Below are 21,138 nucleotides of genomic sequence, written 5' to 3'. Positions count from 1 at the left end.
TAGGTTGTGGGTTCAGTCTCAGGTCAGACACATTTGGAAGGCAGCCAATCAATGTTTCATTCACACATGATGTTTTCTTTCTCTCTCCTTCCTTCCCTCCTCCTCTCCCTCTCTCCTTCCCTCTCTGTCCTCCTCCTCTCTCTGTCCTCCTCTCTAAAATCCATAAGCATATCCTCAGGTGAGGATTTTAAAAACAGAAAGACATCAGCATGCATACCTAGAGAGGAAAGATCATGTGAGGACCCATGGTAAGGCAGCCATCTAAAACCTCAGAAGAAATCAACCCAGAGGGCCCCTTGATATCAGCTTTTTAGCCTTCAGAACTGTGAGAAAATTTCTGTTGTTAAAGCCACCCAGTCTGCGGTACTTCGTTATTGTAGCCCTATCTAGCAAACTAATACAGTTGTCCTGTTTTTAATTTTTTTAATTATGATTATTTAGTTATGACATTAGGATTGATCTTTGAATGCAGGTGGTAGCCGCTTTATATCTATATACATAAAACCCTAATATGCAAATAGACCGAACAGCGGAACAACCGAACAACTGGTCGCTATGACGTGAGCTGACCACCAGGGGTCGTGCACGGAACATGGTGGGCATTGGCAGGAGGCGGCAGAGCATAGAACATGGCAGGCATAGGCCCCAGCGGGATGGTGGGGCACCAGACCAAGGCAGGGCGCCGGTTGCTGTCATTGGGGCGAGCCTCTGGTGGTTACTGAAAATTATTTGCTCCCATGTGCCATGGTCCCGCCCAGCACTCGCACCTGCTGCTGGCACCTGGCGCCAGCCCTGATTGCTCAGTGCTGTCAGTGGGTGCTGGTGGCGGCTGCCAGCCCCGATCGCCCCTCGGGGCTTCTCCATCTCCCCCTGCTCCTGAGGGGCGATTGGGGCCAGCAGCCACCTCTTGTACCCGCTGCCAGCGACAGCCCCGCTTGCACCTGCTGCTGGTGCTGGAGCCGCCTCTAGCACCCACTGCTGGTGCCAGCCCCACTCGCACCCACAGCTGGTGCCAGAACCTCCACTCACGTCCGCTGCCAGGGCCCAGCACTGGTCCTGATCGGCTGCCAGCCCCAATCGCCCTTGAGGGCTTCTCCACTTCCCCCTGCTCCTGTGGGGCAATCAGGGCAGCAGCTTCCACTTGCACCCGCTGAAGGCGCTGGCCCTGCTCGCACCCGCTGCTGGTAACAGCCCCAGTTGTTCCACGCTGTCAGCGGGTGCAAGTGGGACCAGCCGTCAGCCTGTGGGATCGGCAGTGGGAGCGGGGCTGCTGGCAGAGATGGGACCGGGGGCTGCAGCGGGAGGAGCCAGGCGAGGGCACGGAGGATGGGCCAAGACTCACCCCTGTGCCCACTGCAGCCTTGCGGCCCAAAGTTCCTTTCAAGGTGCAGGAATTCGTGCACTGGGCCCCTACTATTCATTATAAAATGCTCCCTTCTTTTATAGTAATGTTTTTAATATCAATGTTTTTCCCCAAAAATTAGGGGTTGAAAGAGGTGATTATATTAATCATTCTATTTTATTAGCATGGTGAATCTATACTAAAAAATACTTTCTCACCAACTATTTGGTTACACTGAAATAGTCTATACAGCAAAGGTAAAATAGGAGCTTGATTTGATTTTTCCCTCTATCCATTTTCAGATTCTGACATATCCACATCACCTGAGAATTCTTAATGTGAAACTTTAGGAATTGAATTTATACTACCAGAGTGAGCCAAGGACCCTTAAACTGAGAAACTTACCTGAAAGGTATTCCTGTGCTGGGGATGTCCCTTGAGCACCTGGCAGATACAATATGAAACTGTTCTTCCCGGAGGGACAGGTCCTCAGACAAGGTCCCATACTTGTGTCAAGGCAAAGATGAGTTCATATTCCAAAATTATAAAACTCAGGAGGAAATGAGTGAGAATTAATAGACATAATTGAGAGGAAATTTAGACCCCCAGAAAATTTAAGTGAAACCAGGGCATAGTCTTGGATTCTCTTTATCCATACTCACAAACAGATTTCTCTATTTTCGTGGCTTTAGAGAACAATCCCACATTTAAATCTCTTGTTCCAACAGTCTTTAGAACTCCAAATTCTTGAATCTAGCTGTGTACTTTTTAGTTCTTTTTGAAAGTTGAACATGCATCTCAAATTTATATCCAAAACTGGAATCCTGATTTGCCCCTCCTATGTCACTTGAATCCTTCCCCATATTATTTGATGGCAACTCCATTCTTACAGTTGCTTATTCTAAAAATTTTAGAGCCATCTTTGATTGTTCTTTATCTTGGACCCCATATTCAATCCATCTGGAAATCCTTCAGTATATGTCCAGAACTTGACCATTATTTACCACCACCACTGCAGTCACCTGATGTGAGCCTTATCTTTTGGCTGGATTCCTGCAGCAATATTTTCCATTAAAATGGAGTTAATCTGGTAGAAGAGTTAACTAATAGTTTTTATAATCATACTTCTGCTTTATACTCAGAGAATTTTAATTAAAACTAAATCTACTAAGCCATTGAAAAGGTGCTACCTTTTCTTATTTTTCTTTTCTAACTTTAATTATGAGTAAGTAAGAGTTTACTAGGGAGGGGGCAGAATTTTGTGGAAGCACATGGTATATTAGGACAAGCATTTTGATTCAGCCAGAATCATACAAGAATTTAAATAATTTAGTCTCTGAATTGGGCTTTTCCCCCATTTAATACAGTAGAATGTACTTAGTGGGAGGTTTGACCTGTTAGAATTTCCTGTCAATGCTCAGAGTGAGAGAACAGTAGCACTAGTTTCTGTAATTCAGTTCAGCAAAATATATAGTCTCTAGTGGCCCAATGCACAGATTTATGCACATTGAAAGGAAATTAACTAGAAGAAATATTTTAATATCATTCTTTACCCTTTCTCTATAATAGAAGTGTCAACCAAATTCACGATCAACAATGACAATGACAGATTGAAACACACACGTGCGAGAACTTTATTACGCATGCGCTAGTCACCTTAGCCTTTTATATATATAGATACACTTGCTTAATTAGATCTGCTTTCTGATTTAGCTAAACTTTTTCCAGCCCAGTGAAGCACCCCAACTTCTCTTTCAGGTAATTGTCAGCAACACAGCAGTAGATATCAACACAAAGCAGATTATTATTGTAGATCACACAGGGAGAACAAAGGGTAAAATACTTAACTGCAGCAGTGTTTGACTATATTCTGTGCAGTGAGAAAACCTGAAGTCATTTTCAGGGTCCACCATTTCTTGCTTCTTTTCAGTTGGGTCAAGTTTCTAAGCTTTCTAAATCTCCATTTTCCGGCTAATGAAAAGAAAATAGAATTCTTCTACCAAGTCTCCTATCTACATACTCCAGGACTTCTGGGAGGATCAAATGAGATGAGGCATGGGAAAATGCTCCACAGACATTTGGTTAAAGTGTAAAATGTTTGCACCTGGCTATAAAGCAAGTTGTGTTCCTGGACTGAAGAAACTCCAAGGAGGCTAGTTGCTAGGGAGAGGAAACTGATGTCATTACCTGGCGCCCACAGTGACCATTTCTGGGCTGGGCTGGGCTGGGCTGTGGGCCACATTTTGCACTATGGGTCTTGGCAGTGTTGGCTGTGATTTGGTGGGGTGTCGCTCCAGGGTGGTGGCAGGGTCTGTGTCCCACTTGGGAGAAGTGGGGTGTTGGTTTGTCAGCACCAGGTCCATGGTGCCCTTTATTTTTAAGCTAGAGGCCTGGTGCATGAAATTCATGCATGGGGGGGGGCGGTGTCCCTCAGCCTAGCCTGCACCCTCTCCAATCTGGGGCCCCTAACTTCCCTCCTCTGCCGGCTTGGTCATCCCTAACTGCCCTCTCCTGCAGGCTTGATCACCCCCAACTGCCCTCCCTTGCAGGCCTGGTCCCTCCCAACTGCCCTCCCCTGCTGGCCATCTTTAGACGGCCATCTTGTGTCCACATGGGGGCAGCCATCTTGTGTGTTGGAGTGATGGTCAATCTGCATATTACTCTTTTATTAGATAGGATAGAGGCCTGGTGTATGGGTGAGGGTTCCCTTGGGGTGTGGGATGGCCTTGGTGAGGGGCCTGTGGTGGTTTGCAGGCTGGCCACGCCCCCTGGTGACCCAAGTGGAGGCCCCGGAATCTGAGGTTTATTTATCTTCTACAATTGAAACTTTGTAGCCTGGAGCGGAGCCAAGCCTCCTGCTTGCTCTGTGGTGGCAGCCATTTTTGTTGGGATTTATGTATCTTCTATAATTGAAACTTTGTAGCCTTAAGCGGAGGCCTGGGCAGGCCAGGGTGTGCAAAAGGCTTGGCTTCCTCCATCGCCAGGGGCAACCCTAGCCTCCCGCTCTTTCCAGCTCCGTGGCTGCCACCATTTCTGTTTGGGTTTATGTATCTTCTATCATTGAAACTTTGTAGCCTTGAGTGGAGGCCTAGGCTGTCAAGGGCAGGTGGAAAGCTTGGCTTCCTCCATTGCCTGGGAAACCCAAGCCTCCCTCCTGCTTTCTGTGGCTGTAGCCATCTTGGTTGGGTTTATTTGCATGTTCGCTCCTGATTGGCTGGTGGGCGTGGCTTGTGGGTGTAGCGGAGTGATGGTTAATTTGCATATTACTCTTTTGTTAGATAGGATGGCCAGTGCACATCATGGCAGCTCCTGTGTTGAGCGTCTGCCCTCTAGTGGTCAGTGTGTATCATAGCTACCAGTTGGATGGACACTTAGCCTTTTATATATGTGTGTGTATAGATGGATGGATGGATGGATGGATGGATGGATGGATGGATGGATGGATAGATAGATATGCAGAGTATTTGGTGGTGTTGTGAAGGATTATATACTAATAGAATAGAGAGAGAGAGAGAGAGAGAGAGAGAGAGAGCGCGCGCGCGCGCGCGCAGGATATGTGCCTGCTAATGCCCATTCTCTGGAGCTTACAATTTAGAAGAAGAAACAAATGTACACATTAGTATAGTACTATGGTGGCACAGTGACATGAGGACTAAACAGAGGCTTAGGTGTCAGATGAACTATCCAAAGGAAAGTTTTTTTCAGGAAAGAGAAAAAACAGTAAAAGTACTAGGAGCTTTAAGTCCTTTTTGAGGGGGAGGGTAAACAATGATGAGATAAATAAGTAAAGTAAATAAGCCCAAGTCTCTTAGCTTCCAGATTAGTGCTTATTCTACGAGGAGATACCGCCCTCTTTGTCGTCTCCATTATCTAGCAATCTTTTGCAGTAGCCTAGTGTAGCTGCCTCTGTACCCAACAAAAGCCTCTCTGTGTAACTACTCTTTTTCCCAGAAGAAAAAAAACAAGTTTGAAGTCAGGCCAGTATGTTTATCTTTGCTGCCACTTTCTCATTGAATCTTTTCTTGATTATTGCTACTTTATCCATTAAAGAGAATATAACTATCCAATAAGATTATGGCAAGTTAGACAACTACTTATTTTTTTTTAAATATATTTTATTGATTTTTTACAGAGAGGAAGAGAGAGGGATAGAGAGTTAGAAACATCCATGAGAGAGAAACATCGATCAGCTGCCTCTTGCACACCCCCTACTGGGGATATGCCCGCAACCAAGGTACATGCCCTTGACCGGAATCGAACCTGGGACCCTTGAGTCCGCAGGCCGACGCTCTATCCACTGAGCCAAACCGGTTTCAGCCGACAACTACTAATTATTAACTTTCAGTTAAGACCACGCTTTATAGCATATTAACGTATTCCACATAAAGTAATATATTTTAGCTCTTATATACCCTTCTGAGAAATCAGCCTGATAGGCATTTGGGGAAAGCAGGCTCTATTTGACCTCAGGATCAATTCTTAGATGTTTCCCTCTGAAAGCTCTGACAATTTTGCCTACTCTCTCTATCTACCTCTCTCCCCCTCATATACTTTCATAATACAGGTATTTGTCAATCTTTGTGTTTACTGACAAAATAGTAGGTGCTCAACAAATACTTAATGAAGAATATCTGTAGCCTCAAAACACAACTTAAAATTGATTTTTAGAAAATCACTTGATTTCATTTTCTTCTTGCTATTGTCTCTTCTTGGTCCAATAAAAATTTATTGGCACTTTTATTTAAAATGTGTTTGTATATATCCTAGGTTGCTCAAAAATATCCCAGAATGGCTAAATACATCCTTTGAAACAAAAACTTGTGGAATCATTATATCGTGCTTTCTAAGATTTACATGTAAATACAAATATATACACACCTTTTAGAAAAGTATATTTCATCTTTGCTCACAACTATTAATTCTGTATGTAGTATCTTTTGCTTATATTTTCTCCCTAAGAAAGTAGTGTGTGACAAGTAGTATGTAAAATGAATGGGTTCTCACACTATTACTTTTATTTATCTTTAGAACTTGTTCCTTTTTTTTACCAAAGAATGGTGGCAGTTAAAATGGGCAAAGTAAATCAAAATACAGAAGTTACAAAATGCCAGCATTTCTTCAATTATTATGATTATTTTATTTTACAATTCTTAAAGATATCACTTGGATTGAAAGACTGCAGTGAGCATTCAAGACCATGTATCTGAAGATGTTTATGCGAGAGAAAAGGGAAAAGGAAAAAATTTGAAGAATAAAGAGATGGTATTTAATTATGTAGATTAAGAAGATGTAGGAGAGGGTAGGAAGTACCTGGCAGCTACAATAGCATCAAATTATATTACCTTTTCTCCTTAAGGTAATTATATTACCTTTTCTCCTTGCATGTCTAAGAGGTCAGTAAGCCCAGGGGAGGGAGAAGGAAGGTAGATGAGAGCTGCTTAGATGGTGATAAGGTAGTTTTAACCATTAAATACTTTCTTATCAACAAAAGTTGGGTGCTTTCTGTAAAAGATGTATCTGTATATGAATACCAAAGTGTACTATGCAAAATCACTTAACAATTAAAAAGCTGTTGAAGTTGACTTCAACATGTTCAAACCCCCAAGTGTATATTGGCGATTATTGAAGAAGATTGAGATCTCTCTCTGTAACTCATGATTTAGACAGTTCTAGAGTTAATAAATTGGAGGCCTCAATTGCCATTTTAGTTACTGCAGCTACCAAGTCTAGACTTACAGAATTGACAGCTTAGAAATCACCTGATCCAGTCTCCTCATTGTACATATAAAGTATCTAATACCCTTGACAAAGATTGAAAGCTAATGTGAGAGGGATCCTGAATTACAAGCCACCTTTTACTAAATAATACATGTTCTAGAAATATCTATTGAACTACATAAGGCATTTAAATTATACAGGAATCTAATAATATCTCTTAAGAGCCTGTTTTAATTTCTGCTTAATATAAAGTTACTTTTTTGGTCCTGATGTGTTCTTATATAGTTCACAAACAAATGTGGTGACTTTCTCTTGCTATGAAAACTCAGTCATTTGTATTTTTGCAGTTTTCCACAAACTATTGATTGCAGTGTTATTAGTACTTCCTTCCTGTGGTCTGCTTGGATTTGGGCATGTTTTACTTCAGGTCTTCTGTGTTCATAACACATTTAAATAAAAAATATTCAGCATCAGCAGGGGGAGTTGACATGGTATCAGTTCTACAAAATAAAATTTGTGCAGCTATTCCCAAAAGTTATTACATACTAGAGGCCTGGTGCACGAAATGTGTACACAGGTAGGGTCCCTAGGCCTGGCCGGTGATCAGGGCTGATCAGGGCCTTCAGGTTGCTGGCCGGGGCCTCCCTTCCCTAGCTGCCAGCTGCTGGCCTGTGCCTTCCTTCGTTTCGTGCCGCCCCTTGGTGGTCAGCGCATGTCATAGTGAGCCATCGAACTCCCGGTCAAACTCCTGCGGGGACAATTTACATATTAGGCTTTTATGTATATGGATGATGTTCTGTTCATGTGAACAATCACTGATCCTAAAGCCCACTTCTGCAAAACAGCTGTGGATTAATTCTGGGGTTGCTGTGTCCCACAGAACAGATTTCTCTTACTTTAACAATATGCTGTTTCTTAATATTACAAAAGGAGTATTCCTTCTCATTTCATGGAAACATGTACTGAGGTGATTCATTATGCATCAGTGTAATGGCCACAAATACAGAATGGTGCTTTTACACTAAACACACACACATACATGCAAACAAAACAACAAGGCATATATACATTTTAAATTTAAATACTCATAGCGTATGGGTAGCATTTCTCAATCAGTAGTACAATATCCTATTCTGCAGGCCATTTTCTCTCTGATTTTAGTATTTTCCCCCCTAACCCCAAATCCTGCCAGAAACTAGTAGATTTATTTAACCTTACAAATACAAGAAAGGTGTATATATTTTTTAAAATATTCAAAGTTCCTTAGATAGTTCTGTCCTTTATTTTATTTTTACTATTATCATCATTGCAACAGTAAGGTTGATGACAGTCTGTATTTTTCTCCACAGCATCATTCCTTTATAAGAGCTAATGACTGGTTTGGTTGTACTGGTACATTAAATAGGAAACTCATCTCACCAGCATTAAATGTGTTCCCATTGACATTTATTCATAGACCTCCTGCTTTTACACTAATCCTCAGCAGACTTAAGAGCTACAGATGCTGCATCATGTAGGTGTAATAGCATAGCATTGAGAGTCAAGGCTGACATTATCCCTTATCTGTAGTGCAGTTTCATTAGTTTTTTCTTAAAAAAAAAAAAAAAAGACCAAAATTTAGAAATATTTGCTCTGAGATGGTTTGAACTGGCTAAATCAGTTTAGTGTTTAATATTCTAATTAAGTATGCATTGTTCCTTTCACACTTTTACCAATTTTACCTCCCTTGGCTTTTAATCTTGTATTTACCTTCCAATTTTTAAAGAAATGTACAGGTTATTGATAAGGGAACTTCAGAATTGTTGGCCATTTTCTTTTCTGATTTTTCTTTCTTGTTCACTTATAAATGACTTTTACCTTTTTTAAAAAATACATTTTTATTGATTTCAGAGAGAAAGGAAAAGAGAGATAGAAAGGTAAATGATGAGAGAGAATCATTGATTGGCTGTCTCCTGCACGCCCCCCACTGGGGATTGAGCATGCAACCCAGGCATGTGCTCTGACCAGGAATCGAACCATGACCTGATTCATAGGTCAGTGCCCAACTACAGAGCCACACTGGTTGGGCATGACTTTTACCTTTTGAGAAATTATCAACTCAGTATTTTTCTCTTTCATACCAGAGCTTTTATTCTATGCCTTCTGTAACAGAAAAGATACATAATAAAATAGCATTTTAACAATGTCAAAATTGAGAACCTTAGGTTCTTTAGATACTATTATGGAGTGAATTGTGATGTACCCCACCCCCCTCACCACCTAATCCATATGTTGAAGCCCTAACCCCCAATATGTTAGTGTTTGGAGATAGGCCCCTAAGGGGGGTAATTAGGTTAAAAGAAGTTATAAGGGTGGGGTGCCAATCCAATAGGAGCATTGTCATTATGAGAAGAGGAAGAGAGCAGAAGCGCACATGCACAGAGGAAAGGCCACGTGAAGACACAGATAAGCAGCTGTCTACAAACTAGGAAGAGCGCCCTCGCTAGAACCTCAAACTTTTGGCCCCCGATCTCAGATTTCCAGCTTCCAGAGCTGTGAGAAAACAAGTGTCTGTTCTTTAAGCCACCCAGTCTATGGTATTCTGTTACCGCAGCCCAAGTAAACTAATATAGGTATCATACTGATAAGATATTTTTTTTTACTTTAAAAAAACAAATGTTGTTAAATTTCAAAGGAAAAGCTATTTTTAATTATCTCAAGAGCCAAGACAAATGCAAACTTGCCCTTTTCAGTTAACAAATATTAATAACTTTGAGCATATAATGTTAGTATTAGACATCAAAATAATTATTTTTAATCAACAAATTTATTTTTAGAGCAGTTTTACCTTTAAAACATTGATCAGAGCCCTAGCTGGTTTGGCTCAGTGGATAGAGCGTCGGCTTATGGACGGAAGGGTCCCAGGTTCGATTCTGGTCAAGGGCACATGCCTGGGTTGCGGGCTCAGTCCAATGTGCAGGAGGCAGCAAACAATGATTCTCTCTCATCATTGATGTTTCTATCTCTCTCTTCCTCTCCTTTCCTCTCTTCCTCTGAAATCAATAAAATTATACTTTAAAAATAAACGAAAAACATTGATCAGAAATCTCCCATATAATCCCTCTTACACAATTTTTCCTATTATTAACATCTTGTGTTAGTGTGATATACTTTTTACAATTGATGAATTAATACAGGCTGAGGCAAAAGTAGGTTTACAGCCCTGGCCGGGGTGGCTCAGTGGATAGAGCGTCGGCCTGCGGACCGAAGGGTCCTGGGTTCAATTCCGGTCAAGGGCGTGTGCCTTGGTTGCGGGCACATCCCCAGGAGGGGGTGTGCAGGAGGCAGCTGATCGATGTTTCTCTCTCATCGATGTTTCTAATTCTCTATCCCTCTCCCTTCCTCTCTGTAAAAAACCAATAAAATATATTTTAAAAAAAAGTAGGTTTACAGTTGTGAGTACCTGAAACAGTTTATTTTTGTATTATTTATTTATTATTCTATTATTTTTCATATGAACAACTGTAAACCTACTTTTGCCCCACTCTATATTGATGTATTATTTTAATCTAAAATTCTTAGTTTACATTAGGGCTCAGTCTTGGTGTTGTATAGTTCTAGAACTTTTAGCAAATGTATAATGTCATTAATTCAGCTATACATAAACTAAAATTCTCCTATATTCAACCTATTCTCGCTCCCTCTCTCTCTACCCAAATAATTAGATGTTCATATGTAAAGATGATGAAGTTGCTGGAAAATACTAATTTAAAATTGTTTTTCTTTATTATTCTGATAGAAAAGTTAGAATATTCATATTCAAAGTTCTGTGAAATACAAAGTTACATAAAAACTTTACTGTCATAACTTGTGACCCAAAACTTGAATTTTTGCAGCTTGAGCTGTGAAACTGCTTGCAGAGCATAACTTTGTCCTTTTGGGCTCCAGAAAGGCCAGCAGCCTCCTCTGGGCTGATTGTACTGTTTGATAAATCATACTCCTTGCATCATTGTTAAATAATACTCTCTGTACTATGATTGTGTGATCAAAGACAGCCTTTTTGTTCTCTGGGCCTGAGCTGAAACTAGGACTTGCCAAGATAAGAATGAGACTGAATTCATTTATTATATACTAGAGGCCCGGTGCACGAAATTGGTGCATGAAGGGGGGTTGTCCCTCAGCCCAGCCTGCACCCTCTCCAATCTGGGACCCCTCGAGGGATGTCCAACTGCCCTCTCACAATCCAGGACTGCTGGCTCCCAACTGCTTGCCTGCCTGCTTTCCTGATTGCCCCTAACCGCTTCTGCCTGCCAGCCTGATCACCCCCTAACCACTCCGCTGCCAGCCTGTTTGCCCCCAGCTTCCCTCCTCTGCCGGCCTGGTCACTCCTAACTGCCCTCTCCTACAGGGTTGATCACCTCCAACTGCCCTCCCTTGCAGGCCTGGTCCCTCTCAACTGCCCTCCCTTGCAGGCCTGTTCCTTCTCAAATGCCCTCCCTTGCAGGCCGGGTGCCTCCCAACTGCCCTCTCCTGCTGGCCATCTTGTGTCCACATGGGGGCAGGATCTTTGACCACATAGGGGCAGCTATCTTTGACCACATGGGGGCAGCTATATTGTGTGTTGCAGTGATGATCAATCTGCATATTACTCTTTTATTAGATAGGATAGAGGCCTGGTACAGGGGTGGGGGCCAGCTGGTTTGCCCTGAAGGGTGTCCCTGATCAGGGTGGGGTTCCCTTGGGGCGTGGGGCGGCCTGAGCGAGGGGCCTGTGGTGGTTTGCAGGCTGGCCACGCCCCCTGGCAACCCAAGTGGAGGCCCTGGTATCTGGAATTTATTTTCCTTCTACAATTGAAACTTTGTAGCCTGGAGCGGAGCCAAGCCTGGGGCTCCCTCCGTTGCCGGCAGCCATTTCTGTTGGGGTTATAATTGAAACTTTGTAGCCTTAAGCGGGTGAGCCCGGCCAGGGTGTGCGGAAAGCTTTGCTTCCCCTGTTGCCGGGAGCAACCCTGGCCTGCTCTCTCAAGCTCCATTCTGCTGCCATTTCTGTTTGAATTTGTTTACCTTCAATAATTGAAACTTTGTAGCTTGAGTGGAGGCTTAGGCTGGCAAGGGCAGGCAGAAAGCTTGGCTTCCTCTGTTACCTAGGAAATCTTGCTCTCTGTGGCTGTAGCCATCTTGGTTGGGTTAATTTGCATACTCGCTCTGATTGGATGGTGGGCATGGCTTGTGGGCATGACTTGTGAGTGTGTCGGAGGTATGGTCAATTTGCATATTTGTCCATTAGGTAGGATTTTCTAGAGGCCCGGTGCGCGAATTCATGCATGGGTGGGGTCTCTTGGCCTCGCCAGTGATCAGGGCGGCTGGCTGGGGAAAGGACCACAGGAGGTTGGCTGGCCGGCCGAGGGGAGGGACTATGGGAGGTTGGCTGTGGAAGCGCACTGACCACAAGGGGGCAGCTCCTGTGTTGAGCGTCTGCCCCCTGGTGATCAGTGCACTTCATAGCTACCGGCCGGTCGTTTGGTCCTAACGGTCACTTAGACTTTTATATATATAAATTGTACTCACCTGACAACCCAAGTTGCTTGTTCACTGGGTCAGCCAACTATTGAGAGTCAAGATGCCCCCACCAATCAGAAATGATGGAGTTTATGGTCTTGTTGTCCCTAGCAACCCATCTCTTTGATCAACAGCTCCTAGCAACTTTTTCCTTTATAAACTCTGAGGTATCTCCTCCATTTTGGAACATATTCCCAGTTCATACTGAGAATATCAAGGACTTCATTTTCTGGTTTGCAAATTGTTACCTAAATATACTCTCTTTAAAAAGGTATCTCCAGATTTTTGTTTACAGTCCCATTGTGAGAGGTTTACTTTATGTTAAATTTTTCTGTCTTGGCCTATTCCCAACTGTTTAGGATTTGTATTCCAAAAGTCTTCATTCACATTTAACCATTTCTTTGGTGGTGAATGGGCTGGGACTGTTTAGCCACATATAAACTGATATTTGACTTACGTCACTTTCATAGTGAGAGCAGCAGGGACACATTCCTATATCTCCATTCTCCAATTTTTCCTTGGTGATAAGTAATCCCCTTATAGAGAGAAGAAAATACAGCTCTGATTTCTTGTCCCATTGCCTTGACTTCCACCTATCATGACAAACTGACCTTGTGTCCAGGACCAGATGATGAAAGTTGTCACTGTAGGCATTGCTCCATGTTGAGCATTCTTTATCCACTGTTTTCAAACAGAGACAGGCATGGACATGGGGCACAGATGAGGGTTGTGGGGGCACAGACACACAAAAGGCTTAACGCTGACATTACTGCAAGTTTTTACAGTAAGTATTGAGTTTCATCAAAAGTTTTGTTTTGCATCTTTTAAGGTGGCCATGTGTTTTTCTTTTAATAATTTTGGTTTGGATTTTTGTGTGAGTGCATCTTTTTGAACCACTCTTGAATTTCTAGAAATGAATTTATATGGTTAAAATGTGTTATTCTTTTAATTTTCTGATCAATTCTGTTGGCTAATATTTTAGGATTTTATTATCTATGTTCATGAATATATTGGTATGTAATTTTTTATACTCTCCTTGCCTAATTTTATATCTCCTCGTCTAATCAATACATCAAGGTTATATTTGTGGAGTTAGTCTTCCTATTATATGTTCTGGGCCACAGTTATATAAGTTACAAAGACTATTCATTTCTTAAAGGATAGGCAAAATTTGCCAATTATATAATTTTTGCCTGGGCCTCTCTTTATTTTTTTATGGGTTTTGAAGAAAATATTTCAATTCTATTTTAATTTTTAAAGATTTTGGTTTATTTTTTAATTTTAGATTAATTTTAATAGTTTATAATTTTGCCCACTATATCTCATTTTTATCCATGAATTACAAAGAAGAGGTAAGCAAAATTGGAGACCCAGGAGTATGGAATTAGACCTATGACAAGTGGTGATATTTTATCAGAAAAAGTGGTAAATAGCAAAAGGTAGGTGAAGGAGTGAAACTTCGTCATGGAGGTTATAATCCCAGTGGCAGACTTTATAGAAAAATTCAACCAATTTGTTATAAATAAGTTTTTCCATAGAGACTCATCTATTCTTAAATATTTTAAAGGATATTGGTAGGAAATAAGATTTTCATAGTCAACACTTTTGGGACAGTTATTTTGCATAAAGTAGCAGTTCTCAAAAGTGGTTAATGGCCCCGGTGTCTCTAATCCTTCAGAGAATTCAGCTCCCACTGGTTTCTTGGTAATATTAAGATGTTATTTGCGCTTTTTATTTTACTGTGTTGACATTTTCACTAATAATACAAAACTTCTGGTCCTTTCACAGAATCATGGCAGTGGTGACAAAGTGTATCAGTAGTCATTTAATTCTTCACACATGCAGTTAAAAAACTGTTTATTGCCCTGGCCAGTGTGGTTCAGTTGGTTGGAGTGTCATCCCATACACCAAGAGGTTGCGGGTTTCATTCCCAGTCAGAGCACATACTTGGGTTGTGGGTTCCTTCTCTGGTTAGGGTGCACACTAGAGACAACTGATAAATGTTTCTCTCTCTCCCTCCCCCTTCCTTTCTCTCTAAAGTCCTTTGCCATATTCAACCTCTTCTTTTAATATAAGTTCTCTGACAGAAGCCACTTCAGCTTTCCCATAAATATATCACTACCAGAGGCCCGATGCACAAAGATTCCTGCAGAATGGGCCTTCCTTCCCCTGGCTGCTGGCACCGCCTTCGCTCTGGACAGAGCCACCTTTCCACCTTCCCACACTGCCCAGAGGCCTGGAGCTGCTGGGCGATGTGGAACGCCTATGTCATCACCATGGCGACGATGCAAGCGTCCCGCCCCCGGGTGCTTGGCGCCTGCGTATGCAAATTAACACGCCATCTTTGTTGGGTTAATTTGCATACTCCTGATTGGCTGGTGGGTGTTGCGAAGGTATGGTTGATTTGCATCTTTCTCTTTTATTAGTGTAGACTAGAGGCCCGGTGCACAAAATTTGTGCATGGAGGGGGGTTGTCCCTCAGCGCAGCCTGTACCCTCTCCAATCTGGGACCCCTCGAGGGATGTCCGACTGCTCGTTTAGGCCCGATCCTGGGATCGGGCCTAAACGGGCAGTCGGACATCCCTCTCATAATCCAGGACTGCTGGCTCCCAACTGCTTACCTACCTGCCTTCCTGATTGCCCCTAACCGCTTCTGCCTACCAGCCTGATCACCCCCTAACCACTCTGCTGCCAGCCTGTTTGCCCCCAACTTCCTTCCTCTGCCGGCCTGGTCACCCCTAACTGCCCTCTCCTGCAGGGTTGATCACCTCCAACTGCCCTCCCTTGCAGGCTTGGTCCCTCTCAACTGCCCTCCCTTGCAGGTCGGGTGCCTCCCAACTGCCCTCTCCTGCTGGCCATCTTGTGCTGGCCATCTTGTGTCCACATGGGGGCAGCTATATTGTGTGTTGCAGTGATGATCAATCTGTATATTACTCTTTTATTAGAAAGGATAGAGGCCTGGTACAGGGGTGGGGGCCAGCTGGTTTGCCCTGAAGGGCATCCCAGATCAGGTGGGGGTTCCCTTGGGGTGTGGGGCGGCCTGAGCGAGGGGCCTGTGGTCGTTTGCAGGCCGGCCACGCCCCCTAGCAACCCAAGCAGAGGCCCTGGTATCTGGAATTTATTTTCCTTCTACAATTGAAACTTTGTAGCCTGGAGCGGAGCCAAGCCTGGGGCTCCCTCCGAGGCTGGCAGCCATTTGTGTGGCAGTTAATTCACCTTCTATAATTGAAACTTTGTTGCCTTAAGCGGGTGGACCCGGCCAGGTTGTGCGGAAAGCTTTGCTTCCCCTGTTGCCAACCCTGGCCTGCTCTCTCAAGCTTCATTCTGCCGCCATTTGTTTGAATTTGTTTACCTTCAATAATTGAAACTTTGTAGCTTGAGTGGAGGCTTAGGCCTGGCAAGGGCCGGCAGAAAGCTTGGCTTCCTCTGTTACCTAGGAAACTTTGCTCTCTGTGGCTGTAGCCATCTTGGTTTGGGTTAATTTGCATACTCGCTCTGATTGGATGGTGGGCGTGGCTTGTGGGCGTGGCTTGTGGGTGTGTCAGAGGTATGGTCAATTTGCATATTTGTCTATTATTAGATAGGATGGGGTAACTGCTAGTTCTCCTTTCAATCTCAGTTTTGTATAAGCATATCTTTATTTCTTCCCTTGAACTTCTCAGGTCCCTGCAAAAGGACTTCTATTTGGTTTGTTCATTAGTTGGGAGACATACTTAACACTTGGTATGGGGATAAAACTTTTTGTAAGTTGAGCTTTCTGCCAGACCTTGTTAATTTGATTACAACGAACATTGGTTGAGTGTCTTTTTTTGATACCAGAGATACTATGTCTGATTGTAAGAATAGAGAGACAGCAGTCGCCAGCTGGTGGTCTGCGGACCACTGGTGGTCTGTGAGGTCTGAAAGGTTGGCGACCGCTGGAATAGAATATGATGCTTTTTTAGGAGCTCACAATTAAATCAGTAAGACACAAGTACACACAGATAAGTGCAATACAGCATGACCAGTGCTTCTGTACAGGTGTGTTCAGTTACTGTGGGAGTAATTGTGTGTGTTTTTTCCCGGGGAGCAGCTATAAAAGAAAAATTTGAGCTAAGGTGGGCTCTGAAGATGTTAGCAGATACAGAACTGCTGCCTAGCAACCTGAAGGTCAGAGCTAGATTGACTGCCACAGGGGCATGCTGTGCTCTCTCAGGCAGAGTTCCTTATATCCTTCTTTTAAATGTGGTTAAGATCCATCTGTGTTTCTTCTCTTGTCGTCCTTATAGCTGTTGCATTGTAGTTCATTGTTTCTGTGGTCCATCTCTGTCCTAACCCTGACCACACTCTGGGATCACCTGGGATACTTCTTTAAAGTGCCCATTCCTAACTTCCTCCTCATCTCAAGAATAAGTCAAAATTTCTAGGGGTAGGGTCTAGGCATCACTATTTCTTAAAGCTTCCTAAGTGATTCTAATGAGCCAGGGTAGAAAACTATTGATACTATAGCACAGAGAGCACTTCTGTGACAGAAAATAAGGTTTATTCCTCTTTGTGCCCCTGGAGTTGGACTTATTGTGGCATATAGTTAGCTCTTTGTAAATGTTTGTTGAATGAATGAAAAATGAAAGAGCTAACAAATGAGGAAATGTGGCTAGGAACACGGCAGTAGACTCTTGTGGGTAGCTTAATAAATGAACATTTCCTTTCTTTATAATGAATAGTTAGCAGGCCAGTTATTGAATACACTGCATCTATTTTGGAATTCCTATTAGTGTGAAACTGTTTTTATAAATTGCTCTAAATCACAGCATTGATATCAATATCAGGTATAAAATAGACTATAAAACTGGTAGATCTGTTCTCTAAGTTTATTTGTTTGACTACCCATGCCACAAGACATAGTACAGTTAACTGTTCCACTGAGTACAATATACAATCCCTTGCATTCAGTATAAGGGATTTTTACCATCAATTTGATTAAAGTAAGTAAGTTTAAATTTTCACAAAATTAACCACAACTCAATGAATCTTATTATGTTTAAAATTAATGCTGTGGCTCTTCAAAATGTCTTATTTACAGGAATATTTATACTTCTTTGTTATGACTTTTTTTTAAAGCCACTGCAATAACTTATTTGACTCTTCAACTGTTGCCTTTTACCACTTTTAGTAACAGATGGAAAGAAATAGTAACAGATGGAAAGAAACTGTTCTGCAAAAATAAAGTAAGCTGGGAGTTACTAACATAGTGCATCATCATAATAATTAAATGGAATTTTCAATCCCAGACATTGTTTACAGAGTGCTTCTAACCTAAACTTGGGTAACTAGTAGGTACCTCAATAAATAATCATTCCCTTCCTTCTGCTCCATATGTAGCTAATGCTGTATAACGGGTTTAGAAAATCAAGTTTAATGTGACAGTTTAACATTCTAACATTAATTTACTTCCCCACAGATGAAAAGAAGTAAAGAAGTGGTAACTAAAAATCATAATCAAGAAGAAATAAATGTTCTTCGGTGTTGGAAATGTAGAAAATGTATAGCACGTTCTGGTTGTTTCATGAACTATCTTGAGAATCAAGGGACTAAGGTCAGTACCGCTAACTCTAGTTTAGTTTCCTAATGTAGGAATGGTGTGGCCACCCACACGGGCACACATTTCCCTCCACACCCGACTTAGTTTCACCTACTAAAAACATTTCAAAGTGCTATTCAACAGGCACCCCACCTTCCCCAGTTACAATTAATTTTACCTCTAGCTGCTCACATTAACATGACCTTAAAGTTTCAAGCGTAATATCATAGACATAAGTTAAGGTAATAATAGTCCATATTTTTATCTCTACCAGGAGTGAACTTTAGTCATCACTAAACAATTAAATTCAAGATCCTATTAAGAAATGGAAAACCTATTGTATTGTATTTTTTGAGTATTCACTATGAGCCTAGAAGAGAAAGTTCATGTAGAATCAAAAAGTCAATAAGAACACCTGAATAATATTCAAAAACTGTTACCTGGTTGCCCTGATAAAAATAAATGTTTCTATATGCTTTTTAGTTGATTTGTTTAAGAGAGAGAGAGATCAGTTGGTTGCCTCCTGTATGCACCCTGACCAGGGATCAAACCCGCAACCTGGGTATGTGCCCTGACCAGGAATCGGACCTGCAAGTTTTTTGGTGTATAGGACAATGCAGCCACACTAGCCAGGGCTGAAAATAAATGTTTTTAATTCAACAAAAGTAAAATCCCTAAACTTCCCTAAGAGCAATATGAAAAGAAGCAATATCTAAGAGGTATAAAATAGACAGTAATCTATGGATCTTACAGGGAACAGAGAGAGTGGCTATGATCACCTGTCATTGTTTTCTTTCTCTTCTTTGAGAGACACTCAGGTTTTGTTTGTTTTGCCTCAGCCACATTTGTTCATGGTTATTTCCTCTTCACTCTAACATCCTCTCATTGTCTGAGGCTATTTGTGTTTTCTGTAAAATGTCTTTTTTTCTAGCCTGCTTTTTTATTTTTGCAAGTTCTTTATTCGAAATACTAATCCCTTGTTGTTTACTGTATTGGCAGATAGCTTTTGCCAGTTTATATAACTTATATTTCTCTCTTTATGGTCTTTTTGATGAACAGCTCATAACATAATATAGATGAATTTATTAATCATGTCCTTTATGTTTTTTACTTTTTGTTTAAGAAATCCTTCTATACCCAGAGGGGAAGGTTTGTTTCATTTACCGTGATGCTGACATTACAACCAGCTTTATGTAGGGATTCCCCCTTTGGGTCTCCCTACCCTGAACAAACCCTGGACTTTTTCCTCATATGTTCCACACCCTGTCAGATATGAAATGGCTCTCAGAACAGTATTGAGGATTAGAAAGCTGGGAAACAGCATCCATAGTTTTTGTCTCCAGGACCGTATTCCTTTGTCCTGGTCCAATGCCAGGAAATGGGAGTCTCACACTCTGCCTCTGAGCCCCCACAAAGCTAGGAATTGGGCACTGGAGTTACTGTAACTTTTGCTGCAGGATAACCAAGTGCTTCCAAAAACAAGTTTGCCTGAAGTCAGCACAAATAGTCATCGCTTCTGCTTCTATAGTATTGAGCAGGTGCATCAGCTTGGTGGAAGCTAGGTCATGTGTGGAACTTGAGCTGTAAGGAAATCTGGGACATTTGAGCTTTAGTTTTCCAGCCACTGGCATGTAGTCAGACATGTGACAGGGAATTTAGAATGGAATTTCAAACAATCTACTATGTCTACAGGGAGAAAAGGGGACTCCTACCACACCTTCAAGTCTGAGATGCATGAAATGTAGCAAGAACCAAACCAAAAGCAAAGTAACAATAAAAGACCAAAAAATCTATCTATATATAAAAGCCTAAGTGACCGCGGCGGGACGACCTGTCGACCAATCACTATGACGTGCACTGATCACCACGGGGCAGACACTCAATGCAGGATCTGCCCCCTGGTGGTCATTGTGCTCCCACAGCCAACCTCCCACAGCCAGCCAACCTCCCCCGGTCCCTCCCCCTGGCCGGCAAACCTCCTGCGGCCCCTCCTTTCATCCCTCCCCCTGTCTGGCAGGCCCCATCCGTCAGGCCCTGTCCAGTGGCCAGCAGGCCCGATTGGGACTGGGTGAGATGACCCCGATAGGCCTTGATCTCTGGCCAGGCCTAGGGACCCCACCTGTGCACAAATTTTGTGTACCAGGCCTCTAGTATAAATATAAAATAACAAAAATGGTCTGTTATGTGTGATGTCCAGGACCATGAGGAGAATGATGTCCTCAATTTTAGTTTTTTAATCAGTTTCAATATACTTTAGGACATGTCAAGTTTATGCGACCTACAAAACATTCAAATAAAGGTTTGGGGGTTTCTGCTGGTTCTGTGGGTATGGAATTTAAAATGGATCTGAACTATATGGGAGTCACCACGTATAAGAGGTGAGTGAAGCTTCAAGAATAGATGAGACCACCATACAGAGTGAATGAAGTGAGAAAGAAGAGTTATTAGGAACATTTAAAGGATGTACAGAAAAAAGAAGTTCACAAAATAGGGAGGTGGGAATAGCAAGAAAGATAAGACCAGGAAGTAGGATACAGTGTTATGAAAATCAAGGGACAGATGTCTTCCAGAAGGAGGTATTGGTTAGTAGTATTGAATGTTGTGGAGAGATGTAGAAGATCAGACAGTGCCTTCAGTGTGCATGCTGTGCACTACACAGTTCTAGAGGATGCTAGTCAGTAAAAGGTGCCCCAGATTTATACAGAGTGTGGAGACCCTGAATGAGAACTAAAAGTGTGCAATAGTTGTATGTAGCAAAGAGGAGATCATTGATCAACGTTCATTGTAGTGTGAGAGTTGTAGGGGCAGATACCAAATTCCAGAGAGTTGAGGAAAACGGAAACTGGGGAATGGTCCAACACTTACTATGAAGCCTTATAATAATTTGGGTTATGACTCTTTCCATAACCAGGCTATGAAGTGTTTCATTCTTATATTACCAATACAGTGATGGCCATAAATATGATTGATGAATATTTAAT

The 21,138-nt window shown here is 42.2% G+C and overlaps 1 protein-coding gene across 1 annotated transcript in view; it reads left to right on the top strand.

Annotated features, from left to right (window-relative positions):
* Positions 1-21,138, top strand: part of RNF180 (ring finger protein 180) — a 91,841-nt gene that overhangs the window by 7,010 nt on the left and 63,693 nt on the right. The window contains exon 2 of the mRNA XM_079799979.1: positions 18,038-18,172. Coding sequence (XP_079656105.1) covers positions 18,038-18,172 — 135 coding nt within the window. The remainder of the gene's footprint in view (positions 1-18,037; positions 18,173-21,138) is intronic.

This window comes from Cnephaeus nilssonii (assembly GCF_951640355.1).
Source record: "Cnephaeus nilssonii genome assembly, chromosome: 2".
NCBI lineage: Eukaryota > Metazoa > Chordata > Mammalia > Chiroptera > Vespertilionidae > Cnephaeus > Cnephaeus nilssonii.
Note: the sequence above shows the minus strand (reverse complement) of the source record. Positions and strands in the feature narration are given on the sequence as shown.